At 42.7% G+C, this 21,185-nt stretch overlaps 1 protein-coding gene across 3 annotated transcripts in view; it reads right to left on the bottom strand.

Annotated features, from left to right (window-relative positions):
* RB1 (RB transcriptional corepressor 1) overlaps window positions 1-20,332 on the bottom strand; it is a 52,861-nt gene extending 32,529 nt beyond the window's left edge. For 2 of the 3 annotated variants that reach the window (XR_015951514.1, XM_035139875.3), the window contains exons 1-12: window positions 20,168-20,332; window positions 17,133-17,247; window positions 15,710-15,819; window positions 14,762-14,896; window positions 11,051-11,089; window positions 10,459-10,526; window positions 9,031-9,141; window positions 6,363-6,505; window positions 5,531-5,608; window positions 4,009-4,118; window positions 2,151-2,228; window positions 309-396 (exon numbers count right to left, since the gene is read on the bottom strand). Coding sequence is in view for 2 of the 3 variants with exons in the window: in XM_035139875.3 (XP_034995766.2) it covers window positions 309-396; window positions 2,151-2,228; window positions 4,009-4,118; window positions 5,531-5,608; window positions 6,363-6,505; window positions 9,031-9,141; window positions 10,459-10,526; window positions 11,051-11,089; window positions 14,762-14,896; window positions 15,710-15,819; window positions 17,133-17,247; window positions 20,168-20,229 (1,137 nt within the window). In the remaining variant the exon portion in view is untranslated. The remainder of the gene's footprint in view (window positions 1-308; window positions 397-2,150; window positions 2,229-4,008; window positions 4,119-5,530; window positions 5,609-6,362; window positions 6,506-9,030; window positions 9,142-10,458; window positions 10,527-11,050; window positions 11,090-14,761; window positions 14,897-15,709; window positions 15,820-17,132; window positions 17,248-20,167) is intronic. The other variant, XM_088675612.1, reaches the window with a different exon arrangement.
* Between the last annotated feature and the right edge of the window lie 853 nt (window positions 20,333-21,185).

Raw genomic sequence — 21,185 nt, 5'->3', positions numbered from 1 at the left:
CATCCCTGGGGGGGGAGACATCGCTGTGCCCCCCCACCCCTGGAACGCTCGCTGCTTTCAGTGCCCCCGCAGGCGGTTCACCCCTCCCCCAGGTGCACAGAGCTCCAGTTGCCAGAGCAGCTAGCTCCACCTCTGGAGACTGGGAGATAAACAGGGCTATACTCCCTGAAGCCAGGGTGGGGTGGGGAAATAGCATGAAAAGAGCATGTTAGAACATGCAACATTTGTGAAGCATAAAATAACATTAAATTCTGATTTTTTTATACTGCATTCAAACCAGTTCCTTTGGTTAAAATGATGCTACTTACGTTAAAATATGAAATAAGGTTATCTGATGGTTTATCACTTGCAGAGTTTAAAATCATCATTAATTGTTGGATAGTATTCATCGCAGCACTACAGAGGGTGAAAGTATTTTTATTAGTATTTTTTGAAATGAATAAACTGCCTTTGAACAAAAAAAAAATCACCACATAAAATGATACATGAGCCACATCTGGACATCAAATATCTACATAACGAACAGCAATACAAACAGGCTTCCTACACCTGCATGCTTAGTTCCTTCCTTCCTTCCTTTCAACAGAAGGGAAGTGACCTGGAAAGCAGGAGAAATTGTAGTTGTTGGAACTGGCTGGACGCTGAGGAGTGGGCACTGGGAGAAGGGGGCTTGGGACTGACTTGGAAGAAGGGATCTGAGGGAGCATGTAGGGAGAGAAGGAAGAGGCTGGGGGAGAGCCCAGGGCTTCCACACTGCTTCCTCCTGCCCGCAGGTCCCCTGCTCCCCAGGTCCAGAAGAGGACTGCAGAGGGAGGAGCAGAAGCAGGTTAGACACAGGCAGAGTCTGCACCTGCTTTATTATTTATTATTATTATTATTATTATTATTATTATTTGTACCCCGCCCATCTGTGCTTGCACACAGCTCAGATCGGTGCCAGGACTGTCGTGACAGTAGTTTCCTGTTACATCAACATTGGAAACTATGGTTAATGGCTTCCAAACAAACCAAGATATGCAACCAATGTTGAACTATCTCTTTATATTCAGGATTGCTTGGAAGTCATTAACCATAGCTTCCTAGCTTGTGTGCAAGGGCTTTATTTATTAATTAAATTAGTTACAGTATATAATGCCTATTATAACCAGGAAATTAAACTGATATATATATAAAGCAATATATCAATAAAATCACCATAATATAAATAAAATGCAAAGGGCAGCATTAAGTAATGCATTGTGCTTTGTCCACACCAAAATCCATCCTAGGGATCATACTAGAAAAGGGATCTAAAATAGATTTGCTAATATGAAAATGCCTCTGCTCAATGTGGATGCTGTAGATCTAGGCAAGTTTCAGAGTAGAGCCACCCAAATTATCAGGGGTCTGGAGCACCCCCTGCATGAGGAAAGGTTAAAAGAGGCTTCTCACAAATTCTCCCTTCAGGACACACTAGAGACAGCTTAACTCACTGAAACTCATCAATCACAAAATGGTGCTGCAGAGGAAGAAGTCACCAAATGGCAGCAGAAGGAGGCAGAGTTTGGTATTTTCCTGGTAGCAAGGTGTTCCACAGCTCAGTTTTCCTCAACGTAAGTACAGATGCTTGCTCTAGAAGTATTGTGACTCCCCAATTTAATCAGAATTTACTGACCCAGAGATTTGATCAGCTGAACACAACTACCAGAAATAACCTTCTTTGGAACATTATTAAAAACAGAGCTGGTACTTCCTTACATTCATATCACTAGTATCCTCAGCAACATTTCATACAGTCTATGAGCTTAATTTTGCGGCAGCTGTGGAAGTTCTGATTAAGCTTCTGGGCAGCAGTGGCTGAACTGATTTAAAGCTATGCAATGTTGACACGCATTCTAACTGCGGAGAGAAGTTGTCAGCCAGAAGACATTGACTACTGTCTACGTTTGTGAGCTGAACTTGAAGGCTGGTTTTCCTGGAAAGACCAGTCATACCATTCGAGTTGTCTGTAGGGAATCTGAAAATGCTTTTTTATGCAGAAGCATTCAATCAGGATTGAAGCACTTGCAGGACAAACAGAATTTCAGATAAACTCACTGTATTTCCTATACCTGTAGAAATAATTTTCTAAACCTTTCAACTAAATTCAAAATTAGGACAATTATTCTTACCGAACTGGGGTCTGTGGAAAGACAACAGGAGGATCATAACCTGGGATATTCTTGGTTGGTGTTCTCTCCAACTGTAAACTTAACATGAGAAAAATGTTAGCTTGTCTACATAAAAACCTGGTGTATTCCAGCAAAGATGCCTACATTTGGACAATAAACTCTTGGCTTGGTAGGTAGGTATGAATGAGCATTTAGATCTTGCACAAAACCTCCGTGCTTTACCCTTTATGCCCATGAGCAAAGAAACCAGGAAGTCTTCTCATTAGCCATACTCTCCCATTTTGTTCAAACCAGGAAATTACAGTGAACTGCTTCCAAACAAGCCAGGAGATGAAGCCATGGTTTCATAGAATCATACAAGAGCTTGTGGTTTGCTCACTTCTGCTCCAGTGAAGAGGTGGCTCCCCGTTTGTGGAAGGCTCTTCCCAGGGAGGTTTGTGCGGCACCTTCATTAGACGCCTTTAGGCACCAGGCAAAAATGTTCCTCTTCTCCCAGGCCTTTATCTAATTTATCTAATCCAGTGTTTCCCAACCTTGTGCCTCCAGATGTTTTGGGACTACAACTCCCATCATTCCTGACCACTGGTCTTGCTAGCTAGGGATGATGGGAGTTGTAGTCCCAAAACATCTGGAGGCACAAGGTTGGGAAACACTGATCTAATCTATGCCCTTTTAAACTGTAAGTGTATGTGGTGTGTGTGTGTGTGTTGTCTGTTATTACGGTGTGTATTTTTGTCTTTTTATATTGTAAACTGCCCTGGATGAAGGGGTGGGTGGGTGGGTGGATAGACAGATAGACGGGAGGGGCAATATCCATGCCAAAACAAAGCCTAAACCTCAACATGGATCTAGAAAATCAAGTCTCTTCCAAGAGAGCCTGGAGCTGGTTAGCAACTGCCTGCTCAAAAACCTTGCCTAGGAAGGGGACATTTGCAACTTGGTGATAGTTATTTAAGTCTTTGGGACCCAGGGAAGATTTCTTGACAGCCATCTGTCAGGAATGCTTTGATGGTGTTTCCTGCTTGGCAGGGGGTTGGACTGGGTGGCCCTTGTGGTCTCTTCCAACTCTTATGATTCTATGATTCTTTAAAAGTGGCCTTTCCACTTGTAATGGAGCTACAAACTGTGTTGCGACACGTTAGTGTGTTGGCCGTGTTGGTGTGTCGCGCAAATGCTCCCACTTTCCCCCTGGGGCTGGAAAGGGGTTAGTTTATCCTCCAGTTTTGTAGTAAATCTCAATTGCTGTGTTGCGAAATGATGCATATTTAAAAAGTGTGCCACCGACATGAAAATTTTTTAAAGCTCTGGTTTATGGCCTTAACTTCCCCGAAAGTCAAGCCAGATGGGACCTCAAGCAATCGTCCACAGGGGAAGGGAAGGCTTTTCCCTGCTGGCCAGTGCTGAGAAAAGGCCAGTTTCCTTGGGCACACAGGGATGGAGCGCTCACTTGCTGCCATGACAGACTCCAGTTGCAACTCCAAGAAAGTAACATCAGGCCTCCAGCTCAGGTCCATGATGACAACAACTCAGTGAAGAGAAGCTCTTTATCAGTATTAGAGAATCTCAGCTCTAAACATATAAATTAAAGCAAGTGGAAATATGACAGGACATTTTGGAAGAAGGAGGATGATTAGAAAGAACTCATACAGATATTATTATCCATAGAAGCCATATTCTACTGCAGCGATTTTAAAGCCTTATTATTTATTCTCACATAGCACTTCTCATAGAATTTTATCATTTATCATTGGAAAAATCCCACAAGATAGATTAGTTAAGAAACATTCCCCCAGGTTTCCACTTTGCTTCAAGAATTAGTAGAATTTCAATGCAAAACAAAAGCAATTAAAAAAATTACCATTCAGTGTGATCATATTGCAAAGTTTCATCTTTCTCTAAAAATAATCTGGCATCAATATCCTTGTTTTTCAGATACATTTCTTCATATTTGCTCGACATATTCTCAACCTTGGGTTTCAACAAAAAGGGGACAAAAGGAAAAAACTAAGACTGAGAGACATAGGCTCACAATTATCTAACTATTCATATGCAAGCTATTTATTTGCAATTCAATTCATTCCTGAAAGTAATTAGAGGACTGTGCAGTTAGAGGACTCTACTCCACCAACCCACTGCTGATGAACAAAATCTACTGTTACAGCATCCAAGAGCCTATACAGTGGTACCTTGGTTCTCAAACTCAATTCGTTCCGGAAGTCTGTTCCAAAACAAAGGCGTGCTTTGCCATAGAAAGTAATGCAAAATGGATTAATTCGTTCCAGACTTCTAAAAACAACCGCTAAAAGAGCAATTTAACATGAATTTTACTATCTAACTAGACCAGGCATAGGCAACCTTGGCTCTCCAGATGTTTTGGAACTACAACTCCCATGATCCCTGACCCACTGGCCCTGTTAGCTAGGGATCATGGGAGTTGTAGTTCCAAAACATCTGGAGAGACAAGGTTGCCTATGCCTGAACTAGACCATTGATCCATAAAATGAAAGCAGTAAACAATGTACTGCAGTCACACAGCCAATTAATCAGTAGCTGAACTGTGTTCTACACAGTCACAACAACAAAACGAGCTGCAAAAAATGCAAAAATGCAAAAACAGACAGACCTCAGTGTAATACTCAAAACGGAAGCGAACACTCAAAACGATAGTGTGGCACTCAAATCGGAAGCATAACACTCAAAATTGGAGCATGTTTGGCTTCCAAAAAAGGTTCGCAAAGTGGAACACTTACTTCCGGGTTTGCAGTGTTTGGGTTCCAAGTTGTTTGAGTACCAAAGCATTTGAGAACCAAAGTACAGTGAAGGGAGAAAGTATTTGATCCCCTGCTAAATGTGCCCATTTCTGGGGGTTTTCCTGTTGTTATTCTGTCTCTCACAGCTACAATAAACCTACCATAAAAATTATGGACTGGTCATTTCTTTGTCAGAGGGCGAACGGGCAAATTTAGCAGGGGATCAAATACTTTTTCCCCTCACTGTACCACTGTACTTCAAAACTTTCAACAGTCTAGCTTTCTGCAAGGTATTCTGCTGGTGTATACAATTGGGAGGTTCTTCCCGATGTTTAGTCTTAAGTCCTTTTTTCTGTAACTGAACTCACTGGTTTGAGCCATACCCTCTGGCACAACAGGAAATAAATTTGCTCCATCATCTATATGACAACCCTTTGATTGTCAGTTTAAAGTTCTTCTTAATCTCTTTAATCTGACAGTTCCAAGGACCTATCATATCAAAAAGCTGTGAAGTAGGTACTCCTATATAAACTATTTATAAGAATTAGACAGAATAAAACTAACAAAAACAGAACTAGGATTCACTGTGACAACCTTTAATTAAAGATTTTAAAATTACACTAATGTTACCTCTGGAAGTCCACTGGAAGGTGTAATACCCAAAGTGTTCAGGAATGGAATAAAACTAGTGAAGTAAACATTTTTCACCTTAAAAAGGTTAAACAAAACAAAACAAAGTGTCACTATTAGGTGGCCTCTTAGTTTCATGCATAATATAGCAAAACAAGCTTATTGGAAAAACTATGATGTACTGGTATTTGCTGGTATTTCCAGGTCTGAGCAGTTGCCCACATGCAGACATTAGATTTTTAAATTACTTTATGAAGTATCTTCAATTGCTTTAACTTTTGAGAGCTAAATTCAGGACATTGTTCAAAGGCACTCTTCCTGACCCCACTACACTGAAAACAAGGCAAAGGTTTCAATCTCCAAAGAAGAAAGAAAGGGAATCCTTCAGTGCTGAATGCTATTATGTCATTAGGAGTAGATACCGTACATCAGATGAAACTGTAATAGATAAATAACAGATTGTTGCTCCTGCACTTCAACCCATACTTATAGACTGACTGGGGGGTTATGAAGCTATGGGACTTTCACTGCTGAGGTCAAGATGTGAGGGAGAACAGAAGTTCGTGGCATGCTAGCAACAGGGCAAGGCAGCTACTCTAAGCGGTGTGAAAAATCTGTTTTACCAGGGCAAAAATAAAAGGGCTCAAAAGGCATTAGATCACATAGAGAGGGACACAAGCAATAACAGACTGAGAAACTAGTAAGACAAGTGGGAGATTGTAGGCAAATGTGGAAGGGAGTGGGTCACCTGGGGGGGGCAGGGGAGGACATTGCAGAAAACTGTTTGTTTTTTATAACAACAACAACAACAACAACAACAACCTGGTTTTACCTCATCCAAATTACAATCATGTTCTTTACAAAGCTCTTCAATAACCTTTATTTCTGTATCTGTTTTTGAAGTACGTATACTCCTGTTCTGAGTTCGCCTGTAAGTTCGAGCTGAGCTATTGATCGACATTGCACTCAGGGATTCTATGGGAAGAAGGCAAGTATTTCTTCATCATTAATCATTAAGTCAAAGCAAAATTCAAAAAAGCAATATTTTAAGCATATGAAAATAAATTTTTAAAAGCTCTATTTGTATATCTGAAAAGGAAATGAGAACATCTATTAAACAAGAATAACTCTCACTATGCATAACCCTCTGAAGACTCCTGTTTTCTTAAAATATCCTTGAAACTTTGGCTCAAGCCCTTGATCCTCAACACTCAACTGCATTCACATATATCCCTTGGCTTTTCTCCCTTTTCTCTCTCTCTCTCTAAATCACATAGAAAGAAGCACAATGATCAGTTCGAGATCTATCTAAAATGCAACACAGATATTTCTAAACTGGTTTTATGTTTTAATATTTCTTGCAAAACCCCTAAAAGGGAAAAAAGTGTGTGTGTGTGTTTTTTTTACAGTGCAATCAGAAAATGATGTCCCTAATTTTAAAGATCTGGATATCTATATTATTTGTCCCTTTTAGAGGTTTTGCAAGAAATATTAAAACATAAAACCAGTATTAGAAATATCTGTGTTGCATTTTAGATAGTTCTAGAACTGATCATTGTGTTTCTATGTCATTCTCCAAATAGGAACACTATTTTAGTCGTACTTAGGAATTAATAGAATTTAGTATTTCTGAATCAAATGTGTCTTGTTTTTCAGCCACCAACCAAAACAATTTTGTCTCATCCTGAAATCTAAAACTATTCTGCAACTGGCACTATTTCAGGATTTTCTTTCAACAGTAATGAAGAACAGCATGAAGCAATAGCCTTATAGACTTGGGCCTTTTGCCTACTGTGAGAATCACCAGTTTGGTGCCCTTGGGTTCCATGACTCTCACCAAGGCCTTCCCTGGCATACACAGGCACCTGCGCTCAAAGGTGCCCAGTCCAGGTAACCCACAAAAAATTAAATAACTGGAAATGGCAAAAGTGTGGAGTGGTTGCTAGAACTGGAAGGCCCCCCACCACATTCTGGCTGGTTTGGAAAAATTTGAGGTGGGGGGAGAAGAGGCGGGGATGCTTCCAATTTGCTTGCTCATTGCCCACTGAAGGAAGGGGCCGTTTGTGTGACTGAGAGTCATGTACTTGGGGAGAGGGGAGAGAAATGTGTGCAGTGTGAGAAGGGGGGCATGACTGTGTGGTCAAAGAGAGAGAGGGGGGGAGATGCATTTGGTCAGAGAGGGGAGGGGAAGGGTGGCACATGTGGCTGCGTACCTGAAAGGGGTGTGAACGCAAGAGAAAGAGAGGCCTGTGTGTCTGTGGTCTGCATATGTGGCATGAGTGTGAGGGAGAGAGTGATTGCGGCTACTGTGTACATTTTTCCTGGTACTGGGGAAGGCTTTCTGTTGTGATTGGGCAGCAATTGCATTGGTTGACTTTCTGAAGTGAGCTGCAATGATATGCCACTCCCCCATGGTAGCCATTCTGTTCCTGCAAAACAGCACTCTTTCAAAACCTGAAAGGCGTCCCCCGGCCTATGGAGTCTGACTTGGATCAGTACAAAATTGAGAGCGCACATTCACATGACATGTACATTTATAGTATATGCATCACCATATATTTTTGATGCCAGAATATCAGTTTATACAGAGCTCAAGGACAAATTCACAAAACAATTTTATTTAAAAAACCTTTTTAAACATGGCATAGCTCTCTGAAAGATTTCAGGGATGGTTTAAACCAAAATCTAACATATATTCAAGCATCCACCAGGCCAGTTAGTAAAGTAGGTAAATATTTATTATTTACCTTAAAAAAAGATTTGTAAACAATATTTTAAGCAGCATGCAAAAATACTCAGATTAAACAGATGTTTCAATTTTCTTTGTGTCATTTTCAGCAGAAACCTTCTTTGGGTTTGGAATGTACAACTGGAATGTACTTTATGCATTTCTATTTCAAAGTCCTGTCTATGACCACAGAGAATATGGGGAAATGATTCTAAAGGGCATTGCAGCAATACAAAAGTTTTGCAAGTACTGTATTATAAAATGCAAATATTGCCGTTATTGTTTTCAATGCTCAAGCATGATTCCCAAATATTATTACAGTGGTACCTCTGGTTAAGAACTTAATTCGTTCTGGAGGTCCGTTCTTAACCAGAAACTGTTCTTAACCTGAAGAACCACTTTAGCTAATGGGGCCTCCCGCTGCCGCTGTGCCGCTGAAGCAAAGTTCTTAATCCGAGGTACTATTTCTGGGTTAGCGGAGTTTGTAACCTGAAGCGTTTGTAACCCGAGGTACCTCTGTAATGTGTAAGATTTTACATTTTTGCTGCTCCATTGTAGCAACATATATGTGCATGGCTGAACAGTCGCTCTGGTACAGAATGCACTAAGGGGCACAAAATATAAGCAACACAGTAAATGAAAGTAGGGTCAGTTTAAACAACTTATGAAATTCTCTTTCAAGGCCTGACAGTTTCAGGACAGAACACACAATCTCTTATGTGGACTACAAACATGTTTACTGTTGTGTTCAATGAAAAGCTTAAATCCTTACTGTATGGTTCATTGAGGATTGCTGGGGGCACCAGTTTGATAAAATAATCAAGGACACAAAGCAGCAACTGGAAGGAAATAACCAAATCTTCTTCAACCTGCAGTATTTTTCCTGAAAACGTTAGAAAAATGAGAGTACCTTTTCAATTGACACCTCTTTAAACCATAAGTGAAAATTTTATCACATTGTATGGGGACCACCAGGGGTCAGCGGAGTGTCCCGGAAGGGGGGGACAAAGGCTCTCCTATGCTGCCAGAGCCCTGGATGGCAGTGAGGTGGAGCCGTCCACTGGAGATGGTGCTGAACCTCAGGAAGCGGTGCAGACCCTTGAGGATGCTGAGGAGGGAAGGTCCTCAGAGGGAAGGCAGGCGCACACACATTTAGCATTTCCAGCCCATTCCGCTTAAGCCCTGGGGTGGAGATTCCTCTGCTTGCTTTTTCCAGAGGACTGAGCACCACAGGAATAGGAACAAGAGCAAAAAACAGCATTTCCACAAACCTCTCCCTTAAGCTGGCAGCTTCTCTCTGATCTGACCACCGTGGTGCTTAGAATAGATAAGCGATCTCATTGCTACCTTTTCCTCATTGAACGCTTCCCTCCAACCTTAGTGCTATGGTGCTTATGTAGATTTGAAATAAAGAGATCCCCTTAACTCTCTTGCGCCTGACATCATGACATCAGGTCACGGGCAGGTCATCACGGTTTATCCAAAACGGCCCCTGCTGCTTTAGGATATGCCCACGCTTTTTTCTTTTTCGATTCGGGTTTTTTTTTTTTTAGATGAGGAGCATTGTTGTTAAGGAACACTATGTAAGTTTTGTTGTGTTGTGTTTTGTGTTGTTTTGTTTTGAAATAAAAATTTATTTATTTTTTAAAAAGGATATGCCCACGCTAAACAACAGTAGCAGACCAAGGTATTATACAAAGGGCTCCACTATACAAGATCAGGTGGTTTATTTCAGGTGATCCCTTTTTGTACAAATGCAGCACTGAATTCAGCTTGGTAATATGATTGCTTAGCTTGGCAACTTTATGGTAAAATTGACAGGAAGATTCTCTAACTAAGCAACATGGCTAGAAAACAATTTTAGCTGATAGTTGATAAGTATCTTCCTCTGCTATTTTTCTTTAAATTGTATTCCTGAGATAAGCTTTGCCATCACATTACCAGTTGAATATCGCCCAATTCTCTCTCTCTCTCTCTCTCTCTCTCTCTCTCTCTCACACACACACACACACACACACCCCGGCTAGGAACCACCCCTATGACTGCTTTTCTCAGATTTCAAATATTTTACTGATTGACTGATCTACCTACAACATTTATATGGTCCCAATAACAGCATTTTCCAGGTGGCAAATATTAATATTAATGCAAAGCTTAGAGTCAAAATAGTCAAACCAATTTGAAGGATACTACTACTTACCTTTTGCCAAAAGAAACATGATCCAGCATAGTTTTAGAACTAGTGAAGAACTTAGTTCAGCACAAGCTCTACAAATAGAAGAGAAAAACATTACAGTGATTATTCTACATTTCCTGCTTTAAAACACTTTTTAAAAGGTATGCAACTGAAGTGATTTAAACCAGGGGATTAATGTTTTGTGTGGCTGTGAGTTTTTAAGCCAAAAAATACAGTTATACTTGGAGCTGCTTGAACTGCTTGCTCTGGGACATGGAGGATGACAGAGCAGTTTACAATAGAAAAATACATAACATAGTAACAAACAAAAACAGTACCACCACACCCCCAACACAGTTTATTAAAATAATAATAATAATAATAATAATAATAATAATAATAATATTTTATTATTTATACCCCATCCATCTGGTTGGGTTTTCCCAGCCACTCTGGGAGGCTTACAACAAAACATTAAAATACAATGGTCTGTTACACATTAAAAACTTCCCTAAACAATATACCTTCACATTATAATGGTGAAACATACTCATACCCTTTCTATGCACTAGCTAGCAGCTCACATATCAACATTTCATGAAACAGGCAAACTTACTGATCATCAGGATGCTGAACATAGATAAGTCCACAAGTTCTTTTCAAAAGAAAAAGAAAAAAGGTGTATCAGTGCACTCTAAAACTTAAGATTTCAACTCAGCATACCCAGAGTATTCTAAAGTCACAGCTGCTTTGAAGAGAATGTGTTTTCTGGGAGTGGGCTAGATCCTAGATGGTTTTTAGCAGGAGCCACAGGGGTGCAAAATGAAATTCTGCAGGGGTTTTTCCAATTATGCTGAAACTTATACTATCATATGAATGCTAAAATATGTCTACTATTATTTCTATACTCTATAGCAAGGATCCCCAAACTTCGGCCCTCCAGATGTTTTGGACTACAATTCCCATCTTCCCCGACCACTGGTCCTGTTAGCTAGGGATCATGGGAGTTGTAGGCCAAAACATCTGGAGGGCCGAAGTTTGGGGATGCCTGCTCTATAGTATTATACTATACACAATTATTTTATATATACTGCATGTACCATTTAGCAAGCACCAGAAAAGCCGATGGCGTCGGGTTACGTTCCGCAACAAGGAATTTTATGAGTGCGAGCAGTTTCTGAAGTCTTGTCGCATTATGCCTCGCCTAAGTCTTCAGATCCAACTTGTCGCTGCTTGCGCTGAGGCCGTGGGAGGAGAAATGCCTCCCAAGGCTGGAGGGAGCTGGGGAAGGGAAGGGAAGGGAAGCCAGGGAACGGACCTCTCCTGCAGGAAGCCCCCTGCATTAAATCCCCTCAGGCTAAGGGGGGCAGAGGAGGTGCAGGTGGGCAGGGAGAGCTTTGTGAAGGTCCAGGAACCCTCCAAGAGCTCAGTGTGGATATGGAGCTCCTCTGGGCTGTGGAAGGAGGGAGATCCCTTGCACACAAAACACAACATGTCCAGTAACTTGGGGCGCGTCTTTTCAGGGTTACCTGGATATTCTTGAAAAACACTACTTAGTTGTGAAAGCCCCAAATAGGAATGATACCAGGGTTTTGTTTTTACTTTGTGTTTGTATAGTAGAGTTGCTTATTCCTCTCCCTTTTCCAAACTCTTCAGCTCAGCTTGAGAGACATGCTAGTAACTGGCAGCTGGCGGGAACTGTTCTGTTCCCTTGATGTACTGTAGTATGCTGATACCGTGCTCCCTGCAGTATTTTACAGAGTGACTTAACAGGAAGTTTTAAACTCCTCCTCCTTGTTTCCTTTCACACCATTCAAACTCCCCCTCCCAGCCTGGAAGATTTCAATGCTGCAAATCTGTGGTGGAAGGATGTTGCTAAAGGACATGTTAGAAACATAGAATAGTAGAGTTGGAAGGAACCCAAGGGTCCTCTAGTCCAACCCCCTGCAGTGCAGGAATCTCACTCAGCTAAAGGATCCATGACAGATGGCCATTCAAGAGCAATAAAGAGTAGAATATTTTGAAATCTTAAGTATGGTACCAGTATCTTTCTTGTATGAACAAATTTAAACATGCAAGTTCAAATGTAGCACAATAATTTACATAATTATAGAGTGCACGCACACACACACACGCACACACACACACACACACAATTTACATGCCAGTATTTGCAAATATTCAAAAGACTTATGGTTTTGTCCTCTGTTGCTGAGACCCATTTATGTTTGTGCTGCCCTATTAACAATTGCTATTAAAAATGTGATATTAACAGTGTGTCACTGATGTGAACTGTTTACGACTGCTGAAGAAAGTGATTCTTGCCAATCTCCCCTTCTCACAGCAGCCCTCTATCCCCCCCTCCCCCGTTTTGGAGGGCCATAGTGGGAAAGGAGAATGGACACCCCCGCCTTCCTCCAGGTGAGTGTCCCATGGGTGGAGTTCTGGCTCTGTAAACATTAGCCAACAAATATCACCACACACACAAACACACAAGAGACAAAAACAACAACTTTTGCCATGTTCTCCTGCCTGGTCATCTGGAAGGGATTCTAACTGACTATTGAAAACCAACATATGAATCTGCATTAAAACTATGTTTTGGCCCATCAAGTATTTAATTTAGAAATGGAGAATTGGCACCCAACTATTCAGTAGAGAGAAGGGGGAAATCCTACATTAAAATTGTGTCACATCAGACCCAACCAGCTCTTTAACATACTTTGCTACAAACATAGACACAGTGAGACCATCCCTATCTATTGCCACACCCTTTGATCCAGCCGCTGTCTGTGTCAGAGAGCCAAGTGTTCGGGATTGTGGGTTGTATCTCACACAGCCCTCGCACAAACAGAGCAGACCTCTGCTCACGCCATGGGACTCCCCTCCCTCCCCTCTTCCCCCCTGCCCCTCCTTGCAGGCTGGAAGACCCCACAGAGAAGACAGGAGGACAGAAAGGATGATTCCTGCTGTGTTAGTGGAACTTGGTTGGATACAACCCTGTATTACTTTCCCCCTAGAATATTAAACATTAATCTCAACTTTCATCCAGAAAGTGCCTCTCAAGAGGCCATCCCTGATGGAGACTAAATTATTCTTGTTTAAGCTTTTGCAGCCATAGAAAGCACACTTGGCTACAGGGCAATCCTCAAAGAGAACATCAAGTCTTTCATCTTCCATTATGGAAAGTTCTTTGAACAGGTCAGACTTACTTTCCTTTGTATAAAAACAAGCCCGAAGGAGGCCCCCAACCGCACACAGGTCCTTGTATGCTCAGTGGAAACAGTTGGTCCTGGCAAGTATTAACCACTCTCAACTCCAACCTGATAATTGCCACCTGCCCAGATTTTAACTTGTCTGAATTAATTTTAAGATGTATTTTAATTAATTGATTTCTGTTTTCATGCCTCCTCCTCGGCCAGGGAGGGCGGAATACAAATAAAAAATTAGTAGTAGTAGTAGTAGTAGTACATGATCCAGACAAACTTAAGCACTGTTGTACTATCAATTTTCAAAAGACACTGTGTGTGTTTGTGTAATTTTGAATTAATTTGGCTGAACTGTAAACATTTTTTTTCAATTTTTTAAAAAAATCAATTTTATTTGCTTTTCTGTTTTATATTATCATTGCATACTGCGTTACAGTCAAACACAGGATAATAAAGATATCCCCCCCCCCGAATTGTTTATATTGCCCTTACAATGAAATAAAAGAGATAAGCTAAGCTAAGATCATAAACATGTTACCTGTATCAAGCCTCTTCATTTATGAGAAACTAAACCTCTCCGCAGTGAGATTTAAGCAATTGTAGGTATAACATTTAGGTTGTTAACTTAACTTTAAAAGGTGAACCAGACAGGTTCAAAACAATCTTTCTTAGGGGTGCTTTGAATAATTTTGGCACGGTGAGACATTCAGAAAGCCTAATAAACCGTATTCTGTTCATTTATCTGTGTGATTTGGGATTGTGCTGCTATAAACAGAAAGACTGTCAATTCTTTGGACCTTGGGGGAGGGAATATGTCATTAAATAATAGCAAGACTAAGCTGGAGGTTGCGGGGATATATTGACCTATCATTTCTGAGAGACAGTGACTGGCCCAAGGTCACACAATGAGCTTCATGGCTGAGTGGGTTCTAGAACATCAGTCTCGCAGGTCATAGACCAACACTTCAGCCACTACACCGTTCTTAATCCCCAAACACAATGTTCATTTTAACACTGTAATTCCCTCAAAACAGTAAAATTTTGAAAGTAAGGACTCAGAAAGCCTTGAGTAAGCAAAGACCAAATTTCTTTAAACTAGGTTTTAGAACGCAGTTTACCTTTCCAACTTGTGGTATAGCGCAAGCAGAACATCATATTTTTTCTTCAGGTGTGATATAGTACTTTCCACTTTAGTGCTAATGGTGTCCATGTTGACATCCATTTCTTTAACCATGTACACAAATTTGCAAACGCTGCAAGAAAAACATAACAGTCAATAATCAAATATTTCCATAAGGCTCAAAGCACATATTAAAAGCCAATTTCTCAAAAAGGACCAAACTTTCCTTGAGCAATGCTACAGGGTTTAAGCTTTGCTTGGCTAACAGAGCAGTGAAGCTCTCCAGGGCCTTTAAAATATTTGCTTTATCCCCAAGCTAGGCACAGGAGGAGGCAAACTGGCCCCAGGCAGCCTATCCAGCACCTCACCCTGGAGCCCCAAAGGGAAAAAAACACCTGCATCTCATCGCACTTCAACCTTCAGCCAACTCACACCACTCTCTTTCCCTGGCCTAAAACAGACATGAGATGGAAAAGCTGCTATCATGATTCCCTACTCCACCAGCCGTTATTTAAATGCAGCTGCAATGCATGGAGGGCTTGATAAAAGTTATCAGGGTAGTAGCACAGCAATTCCCTGACCAAAAGTGCAGACCCACCAAGCTGCTATAAAGCTTTGCAGCAGGGAGGAAATGCTGGGATTTGTATTCTTCCACAGCAGGGTAGGATTCGATATGGGAAATTGGGGGGGGGGAGGTTAACAGTCCCTACCCATTCTCAAGTACAATCTGACAAAAACTGATCCCAGGCCCCTCTTCATGCAAGTGAAATGAGGAAACATTTATCTTGTTAAATCCTAGACCCCGAGGTTAGACATTGCTTTAGGCAAAACCACAGCAATAGACCCATTCACAGTAGCTGGGAAAGAAGCTTCCGACAAAATACACACACAGAATTATTCCATACCTGTTGAATTATATCAAACTCAGCTGATACAACAAACCTACCTAATACCTAAGCATTTCAGGAGCTCTGTAAAAGTGAATGTCACCTCATCCAGGTCAATGGCTGCTGTAAAAATACAGATCCCCCACCATTCTTTTTTAAGATGGCCCTCCTAGAAAAAACAAATAGTAGTTTTCATGTTCATTGTAAATCAGAAGCCGAACTGAGTAGTCAATGTTGTTTCTTAAGACAAAACTGAGTGTTTTCTTAGGAATATGCATTTGCTAGTAAGATTAGGAAATTGATACCAAGAAGCAAATGTCAAATGGATATGATTGATATAAAAATAGCTGAGGTTCTCCTGCACCCCCTCAGAATCAGTGGAATTCGTTTTTAAATTAGGATACTGAAACCCCATTCATGTCAATGTGAAAGAATTAAGCACATCCCAGGCTCTCCCATGGACATCAATAGGAAACAGCAGCACTCAAACCGGCCGGGCAACACTTCAGAGGGGGATTGTGTCCCATGCTTGTGGCCTATCAGGGCACACCAGAGCCCAGGTTTCCCTCCTCAGGGTGCGCAGGACATATCTAGACATGGTCAGAAAGAAAAACATTTCCCACGTGCCCATACAGCTTCTCCTCTCCACCTTATTCAATAATGTGAGCCTGGAACATCTGCATGGGAATGGCAGGAGGCCTAGGATTCCCATTCGTAGACCTGCCTGGTCTGCTGAGGGCCCAACTGCACATAGCAGCAAGTGGAGAGGGGGAAAGGTCTTTCTGCACATGAGTGTTGTGCTTATACAGGAAAGAACTGAACCCCGTTTCAAAGTTACTGGTCATAAATGCCTGCATTTGATTAATGCAATTTCGGAAATATCTAAGGTTCACACTAAATTTTTAAGAAGACCGTTACATATGCATGATTTGTACCAATACTGTTTGTTTGCAAACCAACTCAACTGCACAAGATATATGAAATAGAAACAAAGGCAGAAAAAAATGTTTTGAGTATAAAGAGGGGCTAGTAAATTTTTGGTTTGGTGTTATTGTCTCAATCTTCTTAACTATTTTATATCTTGAGCACATTCTAACATAAGGTAAAGGTACCCCTGACCATTAGGTCCAGTCGTGACCGACTCTGGGGTTGCGCGCTCATCTCGCATTATTGGCCGAGGGAGCCGGCGTACAGCTTCCAGGTCATGTGGCCAGCATGACAAAGCCGCTTCTGGCAAACCAGAGCAGCACATGGAAACGCTGTTTACCTTCCCGCTGTAGCGGTTCCTATTTATCTACTTGCATTTTGACGTGCTTTCGAACTGCTAGGTTGGCAGGAGCTGGGACCGAGCAACGGGAGCTCACCCCGTCACAGGGATTCGAACCGCCGACCTTCTGATCAGCAAGCCCTAGGCTCAGTGGTTTAACCCACCGCACCACCTGGGTCCCTATTATTCTGTTAAGAAACAAATCATATACTTACTACAACTCCATCCAGAGACACTTTTTCATATGTCTTCCAAGCGGTTACTCGCACATTGTCTGTCACATGCAAAGCATCACATAGGACAAAAAAGGCTGTTTCAGCAAATGGAAGCCTAAGGAAGAAAAATGTATCAAAATCTGACTGATTTTCACCTGTCCCCTCCAATCCTTCACTGAGACATGCTGTGGTTTGCAAACAAGCTTGTGGGGCTTCTGCTGCTGATTCCTGTGCTGGCTGATGATTTAAGGGGCTTCTAATTGTGATCTTGTTTCTCAAAAACAAATGGTTCTAGCAGAAAAGCAATCCCTCTTGCTTTGCCTTACATTTCTTCTCATAATAATATTTTTGCTGGCTTGCTTGGAAGACTAAAGGTTTGCTCCCTTTATTTGGATCTGTTGCATCTTCTCTTTCTAGGAATGCAGGCTGTGCCTGGGTGTAAGTTTAAGGTGGGTTATGGATTATTCTTCATTTATCAGGATGAAGAGTATCAGGATTCTTTGGCCAATCATAAAGTTCATTCTTCAGACCATGCAGTATTGCAGAAACTTCAGCACATAATGAACCAGCTTTTATCAACAGTATTCGTACTCTACACCAGAACAAGAAACACAAATTATATACTGCAGCTGAACTGTACTATTGCTTAGAGCTATGGATTCGAGAGTTCCGTGGGAAGGATTAACTGTTAAACCACTACAGTTCCCAGGATGATGAGGATGGGGATTATTTATTTATTTACTTATATGCCACCCATCTGACTGGGTTGCCCCAGCTACTTTAGACGACTTCCAACAAATGATAAAACTACGGTAAAGCACCACACATTAAAAGCTTCCCTATTTCGGGCTGCCTTCAGATGTCTTCTAAGAGTCAGATAGTTGTTTATTTCCTTGACATCTGATTGGAGCGTGTTCCACAGGGAGGGTGCGACTACCGAGAAGGCCCTCTGCAACCTCACTTCCCTGTAACCTCACTTCTTGCAATAACCACCAGAAGGCCCTCGGAACTGGTGGTGGAAATGCTCTTTCAGGTACTGTATACAGGATTCTTTGGGAGACACCATGCCTGTTTAAAGTGGTATGATACTGCTTTAAATGTACAGTGCAGATGAGCCTGCAACAGATACTGAAACCTGGGAAATATTACTGAATGTTATGAAGTTATTGCACCGTACCAGGGCCAGATGGTTTGACAGAAGAATATTACAAAACATTTATTAAGGGGTTATCATATGATTTGTTAGAAGAAATAAATTAAGTAATGCAATATTTTCTCCTCAAAAAGGGATTAAGTCAAACAGAAGGTTAAAAAAACAAAAACCCACTATTTCTCTAGAATAGAGTATTATTAACCCACTGCTTTCCTAAACCAATATTACAAAATGTGGACCACGATTTTGACTAAAAGTTTAAATACAATTATTGGTAAATACATTAAAGAACATCAGCTGCAGTTTATTAAAATCTACAAATACGTATCAGAAACCATTTGATTGTAATTAGTTTTTGGATGTTTGGGGTTTTTTTTGGGGGGGGGGTGTTTTATTGGGACAACACTCTACTGTACTCATTTTGTAAATCTTTCCACGAATAGAACAAGCAGTCATCTAAAGAAAGGTCTTGCACAGAGAGCTGCCATTAAGTCTGGCTACCTTTTGAAGTAAGCGTGCAAATTCCTTGCAAACATTTGCAGATGCAACTAAGGTCTCAATGATCCCAAAACCAAATTAGTAACTTTTGTGCAAAATGATAGCTATAATAAACAAAAAGTACTATTGGATCACAAGAAAGCTTCTAACCCGATTTTTGAAATTTAGATGTATCAATGACTGATGCAGCGCCAAGTGAGATTTCCAATGCTTCATCACATCACGCTTTATGGGATTCATTTCAGTTTCTGAGAAGGTGCTTGTGACTATGCACCTAACAATGTGCTGTTGCAAGCCTTGCCCTTCATGTCTGATTAAACCTAGCCAAAGGAGAACGATAGAAAAAGATAAAAGTCCTGGAGGTTATGCTCAGGACAAGGCACAGATCCTCAGCCAGTGGGCTGGTACCCAAGGTGGGTTGTGACAAAAATATGGCTGCCATGTTGGACTCCCCCTGAAGCACTACATGTGTTGCCTGGGCCAGAACATGCTTTTCTGATTAGACACTAATTTTATCCATTTCCATTTGGTGGGAGAAAGGCATGAGACGTCATTCATAAGATCTGTATTTCTGGCCAACTGTACGTCCCATCTTCCTCTAACTAAACCTCTAGTGATGGAGCAAGGGCACTCTATTCATTTTCTAACCCATCTCTATGACATTCCAGACCTCACCAGGATCAAAAGGAATGCAGGTGTCAGCTATAGTGGGGAAGTGAATAGTTGCCAGGATGGTGATGGCAGCAGCAGTTGGGGGCCCAGGAAGAGACAGCTGGAGTCTGGTGGAGGTGGAAGTGGGAGCTGGAGGGAGCAGGGATGCCAGGTGAATCCTCACCTCACTCCCTAGGGCAGGACTGGGTCAGAATAAAAGTTCCTTGCCGGACAGAGAGAGAGGAGAGAGATCCATTTCGGGATCTCTGTACACTTGCCAAGTTCCTGATGCCTGGTGTCCCTGTTGCCCTTTCCTTTCTCTGTTTCACCTACTTCGTCCTCCTTTTCAGGACACCTGCTCAGGCTGCAGGGCCACTTCCATCAGCCTCAAGAGACTTACGAGGGAACAGCGCTGTCCTCTCTCTCTCTCTCTCTGCGGTTCTCCTGGTCGCTCGCAGGTGAGCCTCCGTGAGTCCCGCCAGAGGAGCGGGCGGGCGAAGGAGGGAGACGGGCGGGCATCCTCCACGCTGCGCCCCCCGGACCCCGCGCAGCCCCGCCTGACTCCTCCTGCCGCGGAAGGGACCCTTTCGCCACAACGGAGAGGCTCGGCCGGAGAGAAAACGCCGCGCGCCCCGCCTCTCGCTGTCCTCGGAGAGGGAGAGACCGAGACCGAGAGAGAGCAGCCAAGGCGAGCCTCCCTCCCTCCCTCCCGCGCCCTCCCCGCCAGCCTCACCTGTCCCTCTCCGGCGGCGCCTGGCTTGCGGGCGGCGCCTCCGTCTTCCTGGGGGTCGCCATCCCGGGCGCCGCCACCGCCCACAGCGAGACCAGCGCAGACGAGGTTCCGACCGGCGCCCGCGGCTCCCGCCCCTTCTTCCGGCAGATTCCCGCCCCCTGCGTCACTTCCGGGGCAGAAAGACACCGCCCAGGCGCTGCCGCTTGCAAAGCATGCCGGGCTCCCCAGGACCGGGGCGGCCCGGGAGCCTCGGGAGGTCGTGGGCTCCGGCTCCCGTCCGGCGGCTCTGAGCGGGGAAGCGCGTGGCACCGAGAGCCTGGTTCGGCGAGCCTTTGGCCAGCGGGAAGAAGCGGGTCCTCGAGTCGGACGCTGCGCCGAGACACTTTATTCCTTCTGCCCCGAATCTTCCCACATTCAGCTTCATTGGATGTACCTTTTGAAGTGACGTGGGGCCAGAACTGTGCATCAGTTTCATTTTCAACTCCTTGATCACAAACATGGAACTTGCCATTTTAACAGCTGCTGCTGCTGCACATCATCAAGCTATCCACCATCACTCCAAGGTCTCATTCCTGATCCATCACCACCAGTTCAGACACCACATCTGTAACATTAATTACCACCCGCCAAAATGCATCATTTTGCACTTGTTTTTACCGCCCACTCAGTTTGGAGAAATCGTTTTTTGAACGCTTCACTCCCCCTTTGTCCTCACCAATAAGGAGGAACTGACTGATGAAGTTGAGGAAGTAAAGGTGGCAATCATTTTGTGTGCACCCCATTGATGTGTGACCACCAACATGTGGGTACTTTTGGACCAGGAAGAAGGCAGAACAGGGGCAGGGTAGAGCATGCAGGGGCCAGGAGCAGAATCCCTGCACTCTATTCAGAAACTTAGAAGGGAGTGATAAAGTCCTGGGTTTCATTATTCAGAAGCAAGGGAGAGCTGCATTTAGTCACACATGCAATCTGGACTTTAAGGCGGCAAATTTCAAAAAGCTTAAGGAGCTACTGAGTG

The sequence above is a fragment of the Zootoca vivipara genome, chromosome 1 (genome assembly GCF_965207765.1).
Source record: "Zootoca vivipara chromosome 1, rZooViv2.hap1.1, whole genome shotgun sequence".
Lineage (NCBI taxonomy): Eukaryota > Metazoa > Chordata > Lepidosauria > Squamata > Lacertidae > Zootoca > Zootoca vivipara.
This window is presented reverse-complemented; position numbering and strand designations above follow the sequence as displayed.